We start from the raw sequence: 21,367 nt of genomic DNA, 5'->3' as shown, positions 1-21,367 counted from the left end.
TCATTCCTAATTGTGTTTGAAGCATAAAGAAATAAGAAAAACGGATACATAGCAGTGACTGCAAGCCAGATAACTAGATACTAAGGTGTTAGGGAGGTTGTGGGCCCTGTGGCGCCTCTTAGTCTAATAGCAATCAGTGTGTGACGGCTGGGGTGGCAGGGATGGAGGGGCGCACTTTGGTGTCTCAGCCTTGGGTGCTGGAGGACCTTGTCCCGCCTCTGCTTGCTGAGTCAGGAGCTCTGGCTAAAGAGGATCAGTAGGACATCCAGGCGATCTGCATTGTTTAAAAGGAAATAAATATGGCAACCTCTATATCCTTCTCACTTTAGGTTTCCTTTAATCCGTCTTTGCGCACAACTTGAGTTTGGATTCCCAGGATGCACAGAAACAGATTTTCTGAACACTAAAGTTTAATTGTAAACCTGAAGTCTCCCCAAAGAAAAAAGATACTAACCTCAGTAGGTGGAACCTCTGCATGGTCCAGACACTTCCGCAGTTTTCCTTCGCCCCTCCAGCGCTGCACTGGGACCGTCTAAACAATCTTCAACATTAAAGTTGAAGATTAAACAATAACAATCAGCACAGGTTGGATATATTTATAGTCTTTGGTCTTATGAGACCACTACATGCTCTGGATCATCCGTGACCGTCACCAACAGGAAGTAAAATGGAGGCTTACTACATTATAAGGTTGTAAACAGATAGATGCATAAACAGTCCCTGGACTCTGCCTTGTACAGTCTCAATCAGCGTCACTCTTTGATCTACGAATCCTCTTCAGTGAATCAAACAAATTAACCTCGCCACTGTTACATTACACCGATTCTTCACTCACTGTACTGCCTTCCTGTAAAATAGAGAATACTCTTCAAGATTGGACTGTTGCCATAATACCTAAACAATGTGGGCCCTGGATAAATGAAGAACCTGCTAAAACTGCACCAAACCCCTCACAACCTCAGATCAGCAGGATCCATAAACTTGGTCACTCCCAGAATGCACCTCAAAACATTGGCGCTAGAGCTTTGTGTCATGCTGCCCCCACCCTTTAGAACTCCCTACCTCACCCAGTAGACAGCCCCATCCCTGGAATTAATCAAATCCAGATTGAAAAGCCATCTGTTTAGCTTGGCATTTGCGGACTTGTAGAATTCTTCCTCTGTAACACAATTTACCAATCATCTGGTCTGAGCCATGCTTATGCGCTTTGAGTCCTATGGTAGGAAAGTACTTTGCAAATGTTGTTTGTTGTTGTATTGTGTCTGTGGCAGCTGATAAGTGGTGTTTACACAGATAGAACACACCATGCATCTAGTGACTGATGGTGAGTTGAGGTATTCAATCATTTATACCGGAAGTGTGCCACAGCTGCTGGGCCTCAGGTGGCTGCCTGTCTTGATGCCTGTTATTTGGTAACTCTGCCTTTCGTGATACAATTTATTGCAGACATTTATAAGTATTGTGTTTACTGATGTATAATGAACCTCACTCATCTCTGAAGGTTCTTCTCCCTATGGTGCTATTGGAGCCACGGAAAATTCGGGATTCACTGAGGAGTCACACTTGGAACCCATCACCCATGATCCATTTTCCCAACATCGTGTGCCGGTAAGCAATAATAGTGCAGTGGCACCCTTGTTACATGTACGCTTTTCTACAATCGCTGTAATCCCTTTGTTATAGTAGCATCACACTCAGGGGCGTAGCAATAGGGGTTGCAGAGGTAGCGACCGCATCGGGGCCCTTGGGCCAGAGGGGCCCCGAAGGGCCCTCCCTCAACTGCAGTATTAGCTCTCTATTGGTCCTGTGCTCATAATAATCACTTCTATAGATGCTTTGAACAGTGGCAATCATTAACAAACTGTTCCCCATTCCATTCTTGCACCTCTGACGCTGAATTGCCATTGGCAGATTTTGGGACGCCGTATCAATTGTTATGTATAGAGTGCTTGGGGGGGCCCCATGTAAAGCTTGCATCGGGGCCCACAGCTCTTTAGCTACGCCACTGATCACACTCCTCCCCTGTGAGTTAGAGGAACTGAGGGGGAGGCGTCATGTTACTGCTGCTGAACAAATAGTTACTGGTATTCTGTAGAAAGTATTGATCAGACAGGAAAGAAGCTGTAGATCGATCAGGGTAGGGGCTGGAGCAGCAGTAAATTAACAACCTATCTGAGGCAGTGCAACACTGCAGTTTGATTGCTTTTCAGTAGAGTCCCTTCTGTAATCTATTGCAAATTGTTGTGTTGTGTATGGTAACAATCAATTCTGATCCGATATAAATCAATCGGTTTTGCCGCATCAAGGGACAATCTTTAGGTGTATGGTCAGCATTACTCTAGTTGCTTCTAGTGAGCTTTATTTATGGCAGTTTTACTCTATTGTCATAGTGCGTCTGAGCTTTTGATAATACTGTCATTGATACATGTCATCTGTCTCGTCTTCCAGAAGGGATATCACCGACTGATAGGACACAGTATCACCAAGACTGATTTTCTGCCTCTCTCCACACTGCAGGTATACTATTAAAGTAGACCTAAACTCAGAATTTCCTCTCTGCTCTAAAAGATAAGCAACATCCTACTAACCTTTAAAGAAAAAAAATTGTTACAGCTGATACAAATCCTGCAATTAATCTGCAGTGTGTCTACTTCCTGTTTTCATGGAAGCAGATATAGGGTTAACATCCTGTGTTTACAAAATAGCTGCTCTGCCAAGGCTGCCAGCTGACACCGCTGGGAGATCAAATTACAGTTGTGATTAGTCACAGATGAGGGAGAATTAGACAGGCTAAACTCTCTATGCATTACTTTATGTTTTCTTTTTGTCCTGTGCAAAAGTTCAAGTCCACTTTAAAGAGACACTGAAGCGAAAAAAAATATATGATATAATGAATTGGTTGTGTACTATGAATAATTACTAGAAGATTAGCAGCAAAGAAAATATTCTCATATTTTTATTTTCAGGTATATAGTGTTTTTTCTAACATTGCATCACTCTATAATATGTGCAGATTACACAACACTCAGCATTCAAAATGAGTCTTTCAGAGCAGTCTGTGAAGTAATGAACTCTCCTCTGGCAGAGGAAAAGTAAACAGTTCAATTACAGTTGAGATAATAAAAGTCAGATACCAGCCCTCTCCACGACTAAAGGTGCCCATACACTCGTCAGATTGGCAGCAGATAGATAAGAAATGCGTCTGATGATCTATCTGATGCGTTTTTAGAACATTTTTTACCAGGATAGAATTCCAATAGATTTCAGTTTGAAATCTATTGGAATTCTATCTGATGGCATTTTTTTTGCCATCAGATTTCCATTAAGGCCAATGCAAACTGATAAGCAATCTCATCAGATCGACCTAAATTTTCCATCCTGCCAGCTCGATGAAAATCCATCGAAATCGATCGAAATCGGCCATCGATCGGTCGATTGGCCAACCGATTTGCAAACGATCAATCGATCGATCGATCGGGATCGATCGGTCGGCCAGAAAATCGGCTGAGTGTATGGGCCCCTTAAGTTAGTCGGAGAGCTTAATAGCTTTTTTGCATAGAGATAACAACTGGAGTTTCTCAACTCTTCCTGCACTGGAAACAATTAGACTGATGTATCTGATCTTAATGTTTTTTTTCTTAGCTGTACTACACATACAAATCATAATCTCATCATTTTTTTTTCGCTTCAGTGTCTCTTTAAGCATGCAGAGGTTTTACATACGGAGCAGGCTTTATAACTAACATTTGTAGATTAATGAATGCTGTGTTGCCTTTTGATGAGGACATCCATTTTCTGCAATGTGAATTTTGAATGATGTACAGTAAATAGGTTCAAAGTGGGTAATCCGCAATCATACCAGTTTCGCCAACTGCCTTATAATATGGAATGCCAAGGCAAAAACGAGTGGCTGATGCCACTACAATCTCAAATCCATTAATTATATGCTGGCACCTCCATTGTTATTTGTATAAACGTTATTGTGCTGAGTGACAACAATGCCATCACTTCGAGACAACACAGGGTCTCTTTTCCAAGATGTGATGTTCTTGTCAACAATCTAGCAGGCTGCCAAAAGTTCCAATACAGTATGGAATGCAAACTGGGTGAATCCACCTCAATATACCTGCTAGCTTGCAGTGTGTACGCTCCAAGCAGTATCTGCGAAATGCATATGACAGTATATACTGAACACCTGGGACTAAAAATGAACCTCCCCATAAGGGAGGTTTGTAATGGAGTGTGCGGTTGAGGCGGGGGGAAGGGGGGGGGGGGGTATTGGGTGAGCCACATTTCTTATCTGTGGGGTGGTGTTCCTCTGGCCCCATCTGTATGTGATCCGCCATCTTCCCCAGGAGAGGCCGCAAATGGCAGTTCCAGGGCCAGAGATGGCAGATGGGAGGGCCAGAGGAGCAGCACCCCACCATAGGTAAGCAATGACACTCAACCCACCCCCAGAGCCCCCCTTCCCAATAGCAGTCCATGCTTGCTTAGCATCATAGTACTTGTGACTAGCAGTGGCAACTGGCTGTCGTGTGACATGGTCCTAATAGCTGAGCCGTGCGAATGCATGGATGGCAATACAGTACATTAGTAAACTGTTCCTTAGAGTTTTAGTCAGATTATATTAATCAAATCAAATCTGTCTGAAATGGTTTTCATAGACATTTCATAGACTTTCAATTTCATAGACAATTTTCAAATTTAAAGCAAATGTGAATCAATTGTAATAAAAAACTAAGCTAAGCTACCTATGGAAAGGCTCTGAATGCTATAGAGCCTTCCTGGTCTTCTCACAGTGTCTTCGTTCCAGCACTGTCCCCCGTTCAAATTTGCCACCTCCAGGAGCCCTTAGAAGGCTTAAGAAGCACTCATGGGCGTGATTGCTTCTGAAGACGGGTGGTTCCATACTGCACTTGCATGAGAGCCTGCTTGTGCAGTACGGAGCTGCCCATCTTCAGAAGCACTTGGGGCCACGAGTGCTTCGGAGACTGTCAGAGGGCCCTTGAAGGCGCATTCGACCAGTTGGCCGAATACTTGGAATGAGGGGCCCGAGCGTTAATTGGGAAGGCTCTACTGGACCCAGAGTCTTCCCTCTCCATAGGTGAATATATAACTTTTTTTTAGAATTGCTTTACATTAGAATCGCTTCACACTTTGATAGTCTTTTCATACTGGGGTGGTGCTGTAAATTTATCACACCCCACCACAGCCTAATGAAAGTCTATGGTGTAGTTCACACTCGCCATGTGGCGGTACGCTGCGCCGGAAGTGCAGTGAAGCCGGCCTCAGGGGAAAAAGGGATAATAGCAACACAAATCTTGGATGAACAGATTAGTTTCAAGCAGGACATGTCTCCTAAGCTGTGGGTTCATTTCAAATTGAAATGAAGTGCTATCAGTGATATCAGCTTTGGGAGTCAGCCTACGAGTTGAACATTTTCAGGTGGGTCTTAAATATAACTTTAATTCCTTTATCTTTTTGTTTTGCAGGGAAGAGAACCTCTTCCAGCTTTAGCAAGGAACTCAGAAAGAGACAGCGGCTTCTCCAGAGAAGTAGACCAAGTCCTGCGTCCCACTGTAAGATCCTGTTACTGCCTGCCACTAGGAATAGTCCTAGCATTAAAATTCACACTTCCTATAAATCATCAGGGTACATGTGAGCATTACCGTATGACATTTTTGTCTTGTTTAAAATGGCTGCTACTGAGCTTTCTTGAGTGACCTGCCTCCTACACTGGGTTAATATGCTAAGGCTAGAAAACACTGGAGAACATTAGGTTTTGTTCACGGGAACAGGAACTTTGGGCACCTGAGGCTAATGGACTGTTTGGGCGCCTCACAGGCACAAATGCAAAATATCGGCTATTGGGCGCCCAAATAAGATATTAGGGTGTCTGATAAATAGCGGGCACCAAGCCCGTCCAACCGATTTTACATTTTGACAATTGGTGTTTCGAGAAATATTGTTTTCAAATTCGATTTCAGAATTACAACATTGTAAATTATGATTTTTAACTTCCGCGGCTGGAGTGTCCGCGGCTGGAGTGTATGTTCCGATCTGTGTCCGCACCTGGAGTGTATGTTCCGATCTGTGTCCGCACCTGGAGTGTATGTTCCGATCTGTGTCCGCGGCTGGAGTGTATGTTCCGATCTGTGTCCGCACCTGGAGTGTATGTTCCGATCTGTGTCCGCGGCTGGAGTGTATGTTCCGATCTGTGTCCGCACCTGGAGTGTATGTTCCGATCTGTGTCCGCACCTGGAGTGTATGTTCCGATCTGTGTCCGCGGCTGGAGTGTATGTTCCAATCTGTGTCCGCGGCTGGAGTGTATGTTCCGATCTGTGTCCGCATCTGGAGTGTATGTTCCGATCTGTGTCCGCGGCTGGAGTGTATGTTCCAATCTGTGTCCGCGGCTGGAGTGTATGTTCCGATCTGTGTCCGCACCTGGAGTGTATGTTCCGATCTGTGTCCGCGGCTGGAGTGTATGTTCCAATCTGTGTCCGCGGCTGGAGTGTATGTTCCGATCTGTGTCTGCGGCTGGAGTGTATGTTCCGATCTGTGTCCGCAGCTGGAGTGTATGTTCCGATCTGTGTCCACGGCTGGAGTGTATGTTCCGAACTTTGTCCGCACCTGGAGTGTATGCTCCGATCTGTATCCCTGCGCAACTGATTTATTAAAGTGAATCTGCTTGACACGAAGGTTGTTCCTTGGCTGGCCGGTACCTTTTGTGATATGCAAATATACAAGATGCGCTTCTGGGTGTTGAATGCGCAGTGTTTTCGGTGAAATTAGGGCGTCTGATAAATAGCGGGAACCGAGCCCATCCAACCGATTTTTCATTTTGACAATTGATGTTTCAAGAAATATTGTTTTCAAATTCGTTTTCAGAATTACAACATTGTAAATTATCATTTTTAACTTCATTATCTTACAGATTTATTGCTTTTTGTATTCATGTTATTTGCCAAGAAGAAATTTGGGCGTCTGATAAATAGCAGCCACCAGAACCGCCCAAAATTTTTTTTTTTTTCAGAATTAATGTTTCAATAAATATAATTTTGAAATTTGTTTTGAGAATTATAATTGTGTAAATTATCATTTTGAACTTTAATATTGCAGTGGAGAAATTGAGTTTTAGAGTTAGGCGTCAGGAAGGGGGATTTTAAGGTAAGGCACTACCAGGGCAGGTCTTAGGTATAGATACCACCAAGGGGGTCTTAGAGTTAGGCACCACCAGGGGGGTCTAAGGGATGGCACCACCAGGGGGGTCTAAGGGATGGCACCACCAGGGGGGTCTTAGAGTTAGGCATTACCAGGGGGGATGTTAGGGTTAGGCACCACCAGGGGGGGGGTCCTAAGGGTTAGGCACCACCAGAGGGGTCTTAGAGTTAGGCACCACCAGGGGGGTCTTAGGGTTGGGCACCACCAGGGGGGTCTGAGGGTTAAGCATCACCAGAGGGAGTTTTAGGGTTAGGCATCACCAGGTGGGTGTTAGGGTTAGGCACTACCAGGGGGGGGTCTTAGGGTTAGGCACCACTAGGGGGGTCTAAGGGTTAGGCACCACCAGGGGGGTTTTAGTGTTGGGCACCATCGGGGGGGTCTTAGGGTTAGGCACCACCAGGGGGGGATCTGAGGGTTAGGCATCGGTAGAGGGAAGGTTCTGTGTGAGAGTAGGGTTAGGTGTAGTTGTAGTAAAATATCGGTGATATTTATCAATGTTTTACTAGGCTTATTATGACTTTAACTACCAGTATATATTTTCGTTTTCATTGTTATAGCTTATATTTTGCATATATATATACAATATACTATATATATATATATATATATATATATATATATACATATATATATATATATATATATATATATATATATATATATATATATATATATGCACTAATGCAATGCGTTATTGCGCAACACAAAGGGCACAGTGTGAACAAAGCTTCAGTGATCCAGCAACTGCACTAGCTTTATCAGGTTGTCTACCTGACCAGCCACTAGGTGTCAGGTAGCTTGACAGAGGATAATTGCACAGCAGTTAGAGGATCTTTCTAGATATGAGCTTTATTAATAAGCTATTAGATTTCAGCCTAGCTACATGGATAGTAATATTGTCTTATTTCTCTCACCACAGTAAACCAGACATTATTTCACAAAATTTGTGTGCTGCATAGATTTATGGATGTTATATTTTAATATCAGCCAATGCCCAAATATTTGCAGATGTCTACTCTGCTGCTCTGTTTGTCATGTCATTTCTACTTTCAGAGGTAAAAGTCCTACTAATTCCTCCAACATGTTTCCATTGGCTGGTCATCTGATCATGTGACTCTTCTTAGCACTATAGCAGTCAGTGTTTCCATCAAAGCAGTTTCTAACTTAATAATATAATTAAATCCTTTATGCATACCTGTGTGACCTGGCCTATACCCTGTACAAGTGAACAATGGGACCTGCTTAGGCGCTTACATCAAAATTTAGGTAGTATGGAGAAGAGAACATTTGTGTTGGGTACCGAATTTCAGACTTCCTTTGTACTTAAATCCTTGTGGAGTAACAGGTCTCGAAGAGTATCTGTCAAGTACCAAATCTTTATTAATTCATGTATTGCTCTCGATCTCAGTAATCCTTTCTAAAACGAGTAAAGAACTGTATGTGCAAGGCGATCTGACGCCTGAGCCATGTCTTGTGCACTGTGACACCTCTGCCCACCACCCACCATTTCTAATGCACCCGCTAGACTCCTGTTATTTTAGACAGGCTGGTGGCGTATTTTATTTCAAATTAGGTTAATTTAAGCATGTTTAAAATGATAACTTCCTGTATACTGAACACTCAGGCTAGCTCACAGTGGGAGCTGCGTTACGTTACTTGTAAAATCAGTCCCGTCATATACACTGAAGCATACAGTCCATAAACATATGCTTCACTGTCAATGGTAATGCACTGCATGCACTGAGTTGCTATACTGTAGTCCGTTGGATCGCATTGCACCGGATGCACTCTGATCGTCGGATAGACTTAATATTACAGTGCAACTTTTGCCTCCGTAAAGTTGCACAGCCCCAATGTGAACTTAGCCTTAGAGATAAAAATACAAAATACTTTTCATGTGGTTTAAAAAAAATGTGAGACTAATATATGATGTTCTTTTGCTTTCTACACTTACATATGCAACACAGGCTCTGCGTGATGACTCCCGGCCTACTGACTGCTCCAAGCAGAGGGATCATCTTTTGGGAAGAGTTTATCTCGGAAAGAAGGTTGGTATATGGCCAGGGCTGTTTCTGGCTTATTTGTCATCCCAGGAAATGCACATTAGCTGTCAAGTGGGTGTAGTCATAACAGACTGTGGATAAAGATTCAGGGCCCTTTCACACTATGGGCTTGATTCACAAAGCCGCGATAACTGTTATTACGGCCGCGCTAGTGTTTTTTTGTGCACAAATTCGTGGCTATTTTCGTGCGAAAACGTGAATTTTCGCACGAAACCGGCCACAATTGCGCACGAAAATTTGCATTTGCCCGCTAATGTTAAGCGCGTTATAGCGCGCAAAACCGCTAGCGTGCCCGTGATAAGAGTTATCACGGCTTTGTGAATCAAGCCCTATATTTGTGCATTACGTTTTGTGACACAACGCAGAATCATTCCAGTGCAATGTATATAGGGTTAAGCTACAAGCACTGGGTCACCAAATCTATTAAAATGTAACTTTTATAGGTTCTTAAAAATGTGTCAGAAAAGTTGTAGGTGTGTGAACAATATCTTATACAGGGGAGAGCAAGACACAAATATGCATAAACTGTGTGCTAAGAAACCCCTCTCTGCAGGACTAAGAATTTGATGAGACAGGACTTCACCAACCAGTCACAGACCACCACCTACACAGCAGGTATAATAAGTTGTAATAACCTGCAGTGTAGTGTATAGCTACAAGCTCTATGCCTTCAGACTTAAGGTAGCCATACATCAGGCTACATGGCGGGCGATCGACCATCGAATCAGTGCCGCCAAGTGCATGCCCGATTGAGGATGCAGGCAATTTCGAGCTAAGCGTGTCGATCAGACATGCTTCAAGATGTCGGGCCGTCGTAGTTGAATGAGTGCGTGGTGGTAACGGCAAGCGATATCGGAACAGCGACAAAACTCCGGCACTGTTCCTCTAATGTATAAATGTGAATATGTGTGCATATGTGTACCAGCACCCAATGGGGAGAGACTTGTGCTACAGCAGAGAAACCCTGTAGCCCATCAGGGTCTAATGTAGCAAGAACAATGTTCCGCAGCACCACGTCAGTGTATTTAATAGCTCTTTATTGGGATAAAAACAGAGCGGTTGCCATACAGTGACAGACACTGTTTCGGACTCTCGTTCTCAAGCTGTGTAGGCTCTCCCCCGAAAGAGACACCACACAGCGTGAGAAAAGGCAGAGAGTCCGAAATGGCAAACTTTCTTGTGTATTTAATCAATACCTGTCCTGTATCGCGGTGCCCATCCGTCTTCCCAAATCCGTCGCTCTTCCACTAGCCTCGTACACGCCGCACGTGTGTGACGTCACACACGTGCAATGCCAGCAGTGTGCATAGGGCTAGTGGAAGAGCGGCGGATTTGGGAACATGGATGGGCACTGCGACACAGGACAGGTAATGCATTAAAATGCACATTTATACATTAGGGGAACAGCGGCAGATGCGTCTGATTCCCGAGAGATTTCATGTTGAAATCTGGAATTGGTCTGCGGTATGTGGGCAACTGACAGATCTCTTTCAGATCAGATTTGAACAGAGAGAGATTTGTCTCTTGGTCGAATCTGCCAATCATCGTCTGATGTAAGGCTAACTTAAGCCAACAAACCTAAAACAATAAACTTTCACTACCTTACGTATCATTTCTGACTAGGGTTATTTTGTGTTCACCACACTGCACCTTGCATTGTTACCCCTGATGAAGCCTTTTTTAATTTTAATTCTTAATTTAGGTTTGTGTGCTGCTTTAGTGTGGGGGTATAGAGCTTGTAACAATAGCATACACTGCCGGTAGTCACAACTAGTTATACCTGCTGTGTAACAGGTAGTTTGTGATCAGTTGGCATCCCGTCCCATTACACAGTTGGAGGGGGGGTTGGAGGTTTTCTTAGCACAGACATGTCTTGCTCTCTCCCATAAGTTACACTATATATATAACGATGATATAATAAAACTTTTGGCATAGTAAACTAAATGTCCAGGTACTGCCCAAGCACCATTATAAGTATATGGGAGTAGTACCTGGTATAGTAAACCCGAATAAAATAGAACTTGTTATAGAGTACCTGTTTTTGGCATCTGTGGTATTATGTATCTGCCAATAGTGGGAAAGTGAGTGGGAGCATAAATCACACGTCGGTCAGAGACCCATGAGCTGTGGTCGGTCTGGCAGCCATTTTTAGCCTAACTGCACACTACTCTGGGCCTGCGTGGATTACCTCATAAGTGATACCTATGTCTCCTCTGTAAGCTGCTGCCTGATGCATACGAAGGAAATTGCAGCCGGCAGACTTGGGCGCAGGATACAGCCGGTATATGGCTTATCCTGCTGCTGCACTAGTTTCCCCTCCAGGTGGATGTGGATGGTAGGGAATGATGTCATTCGGCTGCAGCTTTTGCTGGAGGCCGAATTACAGTGTTTCAAAAGTAACTTCAGCTGACGGTCGCCGAAGTTACTCAGTGTTAGCTGCTATAGGTGGAATTCCTATTACGGTCTATGGTGGCGCTGGCTGCGCCCAAATCTCCTGCAATGGATTCCTTGTGTTCAAGAGGAGCACCCTATCAGTACTGTACCTGCATTAACTAGTAAGACCTATGCTTCCGGTTGCTTGGTTATTGCATGCAAATCCCTGCATATTGAGCAGTGTGCAATTTTGATCTAACTTGGACATTGGAATCAAGATAGAGTACTAAAGTATACTTTTTGAGTCCTTGAGTATGGCAATTTCTGATATATTAAACTACTTTGCACGGTCCCTTGGAGAATGTGTGTGTGTGTGTGTGTGTGTGTGCGTGCGTGCGTGCGTGCGTGCGTGCGCAATATAGTGTAGTATATTTGTACGTAGAAAAACTAATGTAGATCTGGAATATGGCCAAGTCCTTGGCAGGTTTTGATGCACCGTATTAATTGTTATGTATGGAGTGCTTGGGGGAGGGCCATCTAAAACTTGCACCGGGGCCCACAGCTCCTTAGCTACGCCACTGCCTCTGACAGAGAACCAAAAATAACAGATTTAAGTCTGTCTGTCTACAAGGGAGGTAAGTCCACCACAACTTCCCTCTTTTCAATTATTTTTAGATGTTTTTATTCTACACTGTGTGTGCCTGTGTTCAAACGTGGGTGCCGGTATTCATCACTGTGTGTGTACCAGTGTTTACCTGTGCGTGCCTGCCTGTGTGTTTATCTGTATGTGTGGTGTGTGGTGTGTGTGTGTGCCAGTGTTCACCTGTCTGTGTGTGTGTGTGTGCCTGTGTGTTTATCTGTGTGTGTGTGTGTGCCTGTGTTCATCTGTGTGTGTGTGTGTGCCTGTGTTCATCTGTGTGTGTGTGTGTGCCTGTGTTCATCTGTGTGTGTGTGTGTGCCTGTGTTCGTGTGTGTGTGTGTGTGTGTGTGTGTGTGTGTGTGTGTGTGTGTGTGTGTGTGTGGTGTGTGTGTGTGTGGTGTGTGTGTGGTGTGTGTGTGGTGTGTGTGTGTGTGTGTGGTGTGTGTGTGTGTGTGTGTGTATACACACGCAATTTGCGACCAGATTTTAAAGAACCATTAAGACCGGTTTTACACTATTTTTTTTGCATTGCGGTGTAAAAAAATTACAAACGTGACCCCGCGGCAGAGTGCGCTGACAGGGTCATATGTATAGCACTGCCCCTCGCTCAGTAAAGTACTACCTGCTGGGCAAAAAAAAATTGGCCTAAAAATTACAATTTAATATAGGTTTGGTCCTGTGTGACCCAGCACTTTCAGTATTGAGTGCAAAGTTGGTGTGGGTGCCGAGCAGTACTGGGTGCAAAGTTGCAGCTGGTGCTAAGCAGTATTGGGTAAAGAGCTGCACTGTTAAGTTGCAGCAGGTAGTAAGCAGTACTGAGTGCCAATTTGCAGAAGGCGCCAAGCAGTTCTGTGTGCCAAGTTGCAGCCGGTGCCAAGGAGTATGTGGTGTCAAGCTGCAGGTGGTGCTAAACAGTACTGGGTGCCATGTAGTGTTGGGTAGGGGCTATGCAGGTGCCATGTAGCTGCAGGAAACAGGTTGTGCAGGTGTAGGCTATGGGTTACTGGGTGCTGCATACTTACATCTTCCCTGATGGATGAAAGGCCCTGATGCTAGTGACAGGATCTCTTCAACTCACCTTTCTGAGCATGGCTCTCCTCTCCCAATGACAACGAGCAGTGTAAAGTGAGGGGGGAAGTCACCTACTTCCATCTACTCCCAAAGAACTACCTAAAGTGCTTGAACCAATAGTTATTGTATATGTTTAGATATTTTTCCAAAGCTATGCACTTGGCAAAGCACTTTTGGTAGTTCATTTGGAGGCGTGTCCTTCTCTACAATAAGGAAAGCTGTTTGTATCTTACCCTAGGTGGTTTGTGAAAATTGATGTATTATGAACAATTGTACTAAACACAACTCCTCATGGTTCTTTTGCTTTACAGTGGTGTGAAAAACTATTTGCCCCCTTCCTGATTTTTTATTCTTTTGCATGTTTGTCACACTTAAATGTTTCTGCTCATCAAAAACCGTAAACTATTAGTCAAAGATAACATAATTGAACACAAAATGCAGTTTTAAATGATGGTTTTTATTATTTAGTGAGAAAAAAACCTCAAAACCTACATGGCCCTGTGTGAAAAAGAAATTGCCCCCTGAACCTAATAACTGGTTGGGCCACCCTTAGCAGCAATAACTGCAATCAAGCGTTTGCGATAACTTGCAACGAGTCTTTTACAGCGCTCTGGAGGAATTTTGGCCCACTCATCTTTGCAGAATTGTTGTAATTCAGCTTTATTTGAGGGTTTTCTAGCATGAACCGCCTTTTAAAGGTCATGCCACAACATCTCAATAGGATTTAGGTCAGGACTTTGACTAGACCACTCCAAATTCTTCATTTTGTTTTTCTTCAGCCATTCAGAGGTGGATTTGCTGGTGTGTTTTGGGTCATTGTCCTGCTGCAGCACCCAAGATCGCTTCAGCTTGAGTTGACGAACAGATGGCCGGACATTCTCCTTCAGGATTTTTTGGTAGACAGTAGAATTCATGGTTCCATCTATCACAGCAAGCCTTCCAGGTCCTAAAGCAGCAAAGCAACCCCAGACCATCACATTACTACCACCATAATTTACTGTTGGTATGATGTTCTTTTGCTGAAATGCTGTGTTTCTTCTACGCCAGATGTAACGGGACACGCACCTTCCAAAAAGTTCAACTTTTGTCTCGTCGGTCCACAAGGTATTTTCCCAAAAGTCTTGGCAATCATTGAGATGTTTTTAAGCAAAATTGAGACGAGCCTTAATGTTCTTTTTGCTTAAAAGTGGTTTGTGCCATGGATATCTGCCATGCAGGCCGTTTTTGCCCAGTCTTTTTCTTATGGTGGAGTCGTGAACACTGACCTTAATTTAGGCAAGTGAGGCCTGCAGTTCTTTAGATCTTGTCCTGGGGTCTTTTGTGACCTCTCGGATGAGTTTTCTCTGCGCTCTTGGGGTAATTTTGGTCTGCCGGCCACTCTTGGGAAGGTTCATCACTGTTCCATGTTTTTGCCATTTGTGGATAATGGCTCTCATTTGTGGATAAGGCCTGGGGGTGACTACAGAAATTGAACTCAGGTGTGATAAACCAAAGTTAAGTTATTTTTTTTAACAAGGGGGGCAATCGCTTTTTCACACAGGGCCATGTAGGTTTGGAGTTTTTTTTCTCACTAAATAATAAAAACCATCATTTAAAACTGCATTTTGTGTTCAATTATGTTATCTTTGACTAATAGTTAACGGTTTTTGATGAGCAGAAACATTTAAGTGTGACAGACATGCAAAAGAATAACAAATCAGGAAGGGGGCAAATAGTTTTTCACACCACTGTATATCTATATGTTTGTAATGTTTCTTTTCCCGATTTTTAAAATGTTGATAATAAAAATCAAGGTTTTATAGTTGTGAATGGCACGTGATTTTCTGTTTGACTAATTTGGTATACCTATCTCCATTAAACTCCCAGAGACCCAGTAATTCTATTCACATTTTATTAATTTGAGAGGAACCAACCAGTAAAAGGGTCTGTATGAAAATCCTAACTCAGTGAAATGTTATCTTTCAGGAAGCATCTGGGTACAGCAACAATAATCTAAAATATGTGCAGCCTGAGAAGGAGCCTCCTATACATTACCTGACTAACTACAATCAAAGGTATTGCTTAAAACATTAAACAGACATCTCTCTTCTTTCAAAATACAAATGTCCAACACAATGCTGCCAGAATACACAAGTCCTTTCTGTGAGTAAATCCAAAATAAAAACCCTGCACAGTAGTTGTCATCAACACCTCATGTTTGAGTTGTAAAGTGCACCCCATTATCCTAAAGGAACCTATAGCAATAGTGTCACCAGGGGTAGAAATGAGACAGTTAAAGGACAACTGTAACAAGAGGGATATGGAGGCTGCCATATTTATTTCCTTTTAAACGTTACCAGTTGCTTGGCTATCCTGCTGATCATCTCCCTCCAATACACTTAGCCATAGACCCTGAAAAAGCATGCAGCAGATCCGGTGTTTCTGTCTTCATTGTCAGATCTAACCAGATTAGCCACATGCTTGTTTCAGGTGTGGCTCACACACTACTGCAGCCAAATAGATCAGCAGGGCTGCTAGTAAACTAGTATTGTTTAAAAGGAAATAAGTATGTCAGCCTCCATATACTTCTCACTTCATTTGTTCTTTAACCCTTCTGGTCTATTAAAAACCGCCAGGGGGCAGCGCTGCCGCATCCCCCCAGCCCCTCTGATCGCCTCTGGCGATAGGAAATCCCGTTCAAAGAACGGGATTTCCTGGAGGGCTTCCCCCGCGGGATGACGTCACCGACGTCATGACGTCTAAGGGAGACCCGATCCACTCCTTAGCGCTGCCTGGCGCTGATAGGCCAGGCAGCGCAGGGGTCTAGGGGGGGGGGGGGGGCTCGTCGGCGGCGCAGATAGCGGCGAATCGGGCGGCGGCGATCGGTGTGCTGACGCAGCTAGCAAAGTGCTAGCTGCGTTCAGCAAAAAAAAAATTACGCAGATCGGCCCAGCAGGGCCTGAGAAAACCTCCTGCGCGGCTTACCGCCAGGAAGGTTAAGGTCTAGGTTGCTCTATGTTGAGGCCCTTAGGTCTTTAACCTCTTTGCCAGTTATCCCGAGCTCAGGTTGGGGTAACCTGCGTAGGAGGCTTTCTCAGGCCCGCTGGGCCAATTTTCAAAATTTTTTTTCCCTACACGCAGCTAGCACTTTGCTACCTGCATGTGGTACGCGTTCGCCGCCGCTACCCGCCGATTCGCCGCGCCACTCTCCCCTCCAGACCCCTTGGGCAGCCTGGCCAATCAGTGTCAGGCAGCGCTGAGGGGTGGATCGGGATTCCCTCTGACGTCCCGACGTCATCCCGCCCCGCCGACCGGGGAAGCCCAGCAGGAAATCCCGTTCTGTACGGGATTTCCTGCTAACTCTGATCGCCAGAGGCGATCAATCAGAGTGGGTGGGGGGATGCCGCTGCTCAGCGGCTATCATGTAGCGAGCCCTGGGCTCGCTACATTATTTAATTTTTTTTTTTTTTTAAAGTGCTCTGCTGCCCCCTTGCCACGGGAATTGGACCAGCAAGGGGGTTAAAGAGACTCTGTAAGATCAAAAAGTTCCCCTGGGGGGTACTCACCTCAGGAGGGGGGGAAGCCTCAGGGTCCCAATGAGGCTTCCCACGCCGTCCTCTGTCCCACGGGGGTCTCGCTGCAGCCCTCCGAACAGCTGCCCGACAGCCTGTTAAATATTTACCTTTGCAGGCTCCAGCGGGGGCGCTGTTGCGGCTTTACGGCTCCGAAGTAGGCGAAAATACCCGATCTCAGTCAGGTCCACTCTACTGCGCAGACGCCAGAGACTTGCGCCTGAGCAGTAGAGCAGACCCGATGGCGATCGGGTATTTCTGCATACTTCGGAGCCGACATCCGCCATAGCGCCTGCGCAGGAGGTAAATATTTACATCCCTGCTGTTCGGAGGGCTGCAGCGAGACCCCCGAGGGACTGAGGACAGCGTTTGAAGCCTCATTGGGACCCTGAGGCTTCCCCCTCCTGAGGTGAGTACCCCCCAGGGAACTTTTTGACGTTACAGGTTTTCTTTAAGTATCAAGGCTTTAATTCATCAAAGGCTGTTCGATAACACAATCCCAGTCGTTAAAATACCGCATTCGGTATTTTACACTTCACTGTGCTAATTCATCAATATTTTCCCATGTGTGGTAGAGGTTCGTTAAGTTACCTAACTACTACGGCTTCAATTCATCAAAGGCTGTTTGATAACAGCAGAGCAGTGCAGAGCAGCTTGGAATGTCTCTGTGTTGTTACAAGCTGCTGTGAGGCATTTACAATAGAAGGCATCCCGACATCCCTTTAGATGTAAACGTGTTATATTTACAGGTTTTTATTCTGCCTCTGCTGCTCTGAATCTGTCCATCAATCTTTCCTAACATTTTACTTAATTGCCACAACGTAGATGAACTTTCTGGAGACATTACAAATGTCATGCTTGGTGATTTCACCATCAGCATCTTTGCATTTTCAAACAGGGACTCAAAGGGTTACACCACCGAAAGGCATCTGGAGCCACACTGAAGGCATTCTAAGCTTGTTATAGACAGGGAGATAGACTGGAGATAATCACCACACGTTGGAATGCTGTAAGCTTGATGAATTGGCATTTGCTGACATGTGTTGATGTAATCACCGAACAAGTCAGTAATTTATCTCTCTGCTCAGGAATGTCAGCTTTTCATGCGGTAACAGCTTTGATGTATTAACATTTTACTATGTGATCTGTAAAGTCAGCTGTTTTCAGCATTACCGAATTCGGTAATGTTTGATGAATCGAAGCCCAAGTCTAAAAATCCAGCTGGTCTCCATCCTGGAAATTTTTCTAATTTTATGTTAGCCTCTACAGTTGGTCCTCAGCTTGTATCTGATGCATATAGGATTGTAAAATTGTGCATCATCAGATCATGTGATCATCTGCATGGCATTCCACAGTGGAAGAACAGTTTGCAGTTTAATCACATGCTTTTCTTACTGCATTTACCTCTAATGTCCATGTCTATCATTAGGGCAAACTTTTCCCCCAATCCTTAAGTTAGCAATAATGTCAAGGGTATTAAAGTCCCTATATGGTTTTTGGTGATGTATAAATTGTAATGCTCATATATTTTCTATCATTCAACCTAATAATTGTTTTTTTAAACATATTGATTTTTCTATGGACACATTGAATTACCCAGTGTCTCGGCTTTTTATATAATGGTGTCTTAGTCTTTACTGGAGCGCGGAAAATCAGCCATGTGACTGTCAATGCGATTCACATGGCGCACAAAGGACCCAACGCATTATTTCAGTACAGTAGTGTGGAACACAGCTGCATGTTTACTCTGAGTAATGTATGGCAGGGATAGCGTTGACACTGAAGGTGACGTGGTTTCCTAAACTGTTACCCACAATTCCCGCAGTAATTACTAGTTTTTCTTTTTCTTTAAATCTATGCTTAAATCTATGACCAATCGGCAGATACCGAATGTAAGACGAGCCTGTGGATATTAGATTGCCTGCGCCATTTTGCAGATCTGGAACTACATTTCCTACAATCCCTGCATTAGTCATCAGAGGAGGTTATGGACCATGTGACTGATCTGCTATTATGCTTAGCATATAATCCTTTACATACAGTACAAACCCCATAATGCATAGCAAGAACATGACACATTCGGCAATCCATGGACTCCATGGACTGTATCCATTTACCGGTAATCTCACCTGGAGCAATTTTAGTTTATTTGTAATAATGCTTGCAGCTAGACACTCCAGTACTCCTGGGGACACTGAATAGCAAAACCATTGGAGTAGAAGGCTAGCAGCACCAGATCTGATTTTATCATATGCAATTCACTTACAGAGTATCCAGGGCACCAGATGTGTTTTATTACCTTCATTTATCAGTTATTGGAATTTTACTACTTGGAGATTAAAAACAGATTACACTTAGAATCATGAGATTAGTGTCTAGCATACAAGGCTCTACAGTGGTACCATTAAAGAGCTATTTCATTGGACCCACCATCACCGATAACTAGGAGAGGAGTGATCCCTGGCCATAAGAGTAATTGATGCAACCTTATAAGCTGGGAAGCCTCAAGTTTTTATGGTAATTGGGCACATCTTACAACTCAAGCAGCCAAACATTGTACCTGTCCCAGGCTTATCACTAAACCATCAGAAGAGCTGAACTATGAAGGATGTTTGAAGTGACAAAAGCTTAAAGGACACCTGAAGTGAGAGCAATATTGAAGCTTATGCTGAGAACACACAATGCAACCTCCGGTCCAATCATCAGGAATCATGATTATTTGCCACCTGTTTCTGATCCATAAAGGGATCAATTTTGCATAGTTATTGGAAAAATCATTTTATTGATCAGGAACAGTTTGGACATGTACAGATGATACAACTTCCCATCAATCGGACAGGAAGTTGCATTTATTCCCAACACAACACATTTCCTTTATCGCAACAAAGCCAGCAGCATCCTGATGGAGTTCTACATTAATCGCTATTGGACTGTGTAGGGTGGCTCAGGTGCTCCAGCATAGCACACGTGAATATCCCCATTAGTGACAGGCATTACTCGCCTTCAGGGTCTGTTCCCTAGCCCCCCCCCATGCTGGCATCCACCTTCTCCACAGAAACCCACAGGGTCTGTGGAGAAGCTGTAATGTACATTTCTGTGTGCAAGTTTACATATGTAAAGTTTTCACTTATTCAAGTTTTCTAATTGGTATCAAAAACATTTTAAAGTGGACCTGAACTCAAAATATCCTCTCTGATCTAAAAGATACAACAGCATAATAACCTTTAAAAACATTTTAGTTACCACTGATAGAATCAGTGCAAATTTATTTTAGGATTTGTATTTCCCGATTCATGGAAGAATACATATTGTTAACAGCCTGTGCTTTTAAACGTGCGTATCTGCCATCTGTACCATGGCAGTCATGTGACACAAAGAGATCAAATTACAATTTGTGATTAGACACAAATGATTGTGAATAGGCTAAGTAGATACAGGGTACATTTCTCTCAGTTTTCATTCTGTACTGTGCAAGAGTTCAGCTCCACTTTAAGTGACTGAGTGACAAATGTTCCAAATGAATATCCAGTCTGGAGACATTTAATGGAGTTCGTCCTGTCCGTGAAGATGTGCTTCATGTAGAAGCTGATGATGTGATTCTTTGACAGACTAACCACTACAGAACATGAACAGTGTCATTCTCTTTTATCCCAGATTCATAGATCTAGCACCGTATGGAAGAGATCGAGAAGGCTGGACTCGTGGGGGCATACAGAATCAGCTCCACAGTGGCTTCTCAGTGAACAACGAAATTCACGTAACTGGTATCTAGATGCAAGGCCAAAATAATAAAGTCATCCCTGTCTTTGAAAGTGACTTCACTCAGAGTTCTTGTCATCTTTTTAAATAGTAGCTTCCTTCTTCACATTCTTTTAGAGCTGGGGAGTTGAGGAATGTGAGCAATTTTGGGTACCTGGAGTCTGAGTCAGTAGTTTCATAAACTTAAGAGTTGGGTGTTAAAGAGACTAACATTTTGAGCCTTATTTCTTCTATCCTATACGTTCCTATACCTGTTCTAATATGCTCCGTCTTACTGCAGCCTTTCCTAGTTGCACAGTGGCTGTATTATCTTTGTTATATGATCTAATCTTTTTTTCTTCTGTCGGGCTCACACAGTCAGGCAGGAATGTGCTGCTTGTGATTGGATAGAAACTATACACACCCTCTCCAAGACCCTGCACTCTGTATGACTCACACTGCCCTTTTAGCCTATCACTTGCTATGTCTTGTTTGTAAACACTGCATAAAAATGGCAATTACAAGCCCGGATAGCAGCAGGGAGTGGCAGAAACAGCACAGAGGCCCAGGAGAACATAATGAATAGAATGGTATGCTTTTTATTGTAAGAATTTTAGAGTACAGATTCTCTTTAAGTCAGATGATTTTTTGTACCACATTTTGTACCACCCAATCAGCGCGATGAGCAGTCATAGGCTTCATGTTGTGAC

At 43.8% G+C, this 21,367-nt stretch overlaps 1 protein-coding gene across 1 annotated transcript in view; it reads left to right on the top strand.

Annotated features, from left to right (window-relative positions):
* SAXO4 (stabilizer of axonemal microtubules 4) overlaps positions 1–20,735 on the top strand; it is a 54,365-nt gene extending 33,630 nt beyond the window's left edge. The window contains exons 6-11 of the mRNA XM_068259534.1: positions 1,502–1,608; positions 2,449–2,517; positions 5,493–5,579; positions 9,189–9,269; positions 15,334–15,422; positions 20,574–20,735. Of these exons, the coding sequence (XP_068115635.1) occupies positions 1,502–1,608; positions 2,449–2,517; positions 5,493–5,579; positions 9,189–9,269; positions 15,334–15,422; positions 20,574–20,691 (551 nt within the window). The 3' untranslated portion in view covers positions 20,692–20,735. The remainder of the gene's footprint in view (positions 1–1,501; positions 1,609–2,448; positions 2,518–5,492; positions 5,580–9,188; positions 9,270–15,333; positions 15,423–20,573) is intronic.
* The last annotated feature ends 632 nt before the right edge of the window (positions 20,736–21,367 follow it).

Source organism: Hyperolius riggenbachi, chromosome 11 (assembly GCF_040937935.1).
Source record: "Hyperolius riggenbachi isolate aHypRig1 chromosome 11, aHypRig1.pri, whole genome shotgun sequence".
Lineage (NCBI taxonomy): Eukaryota > Metazoa > Chordata > Amphibia > Anura > Hyperoliidae > Hyperolius > Hyperolius riggenbachi.
This window is presented reverse-complemented; position numbering and strand designations above follow the sequence as displayed.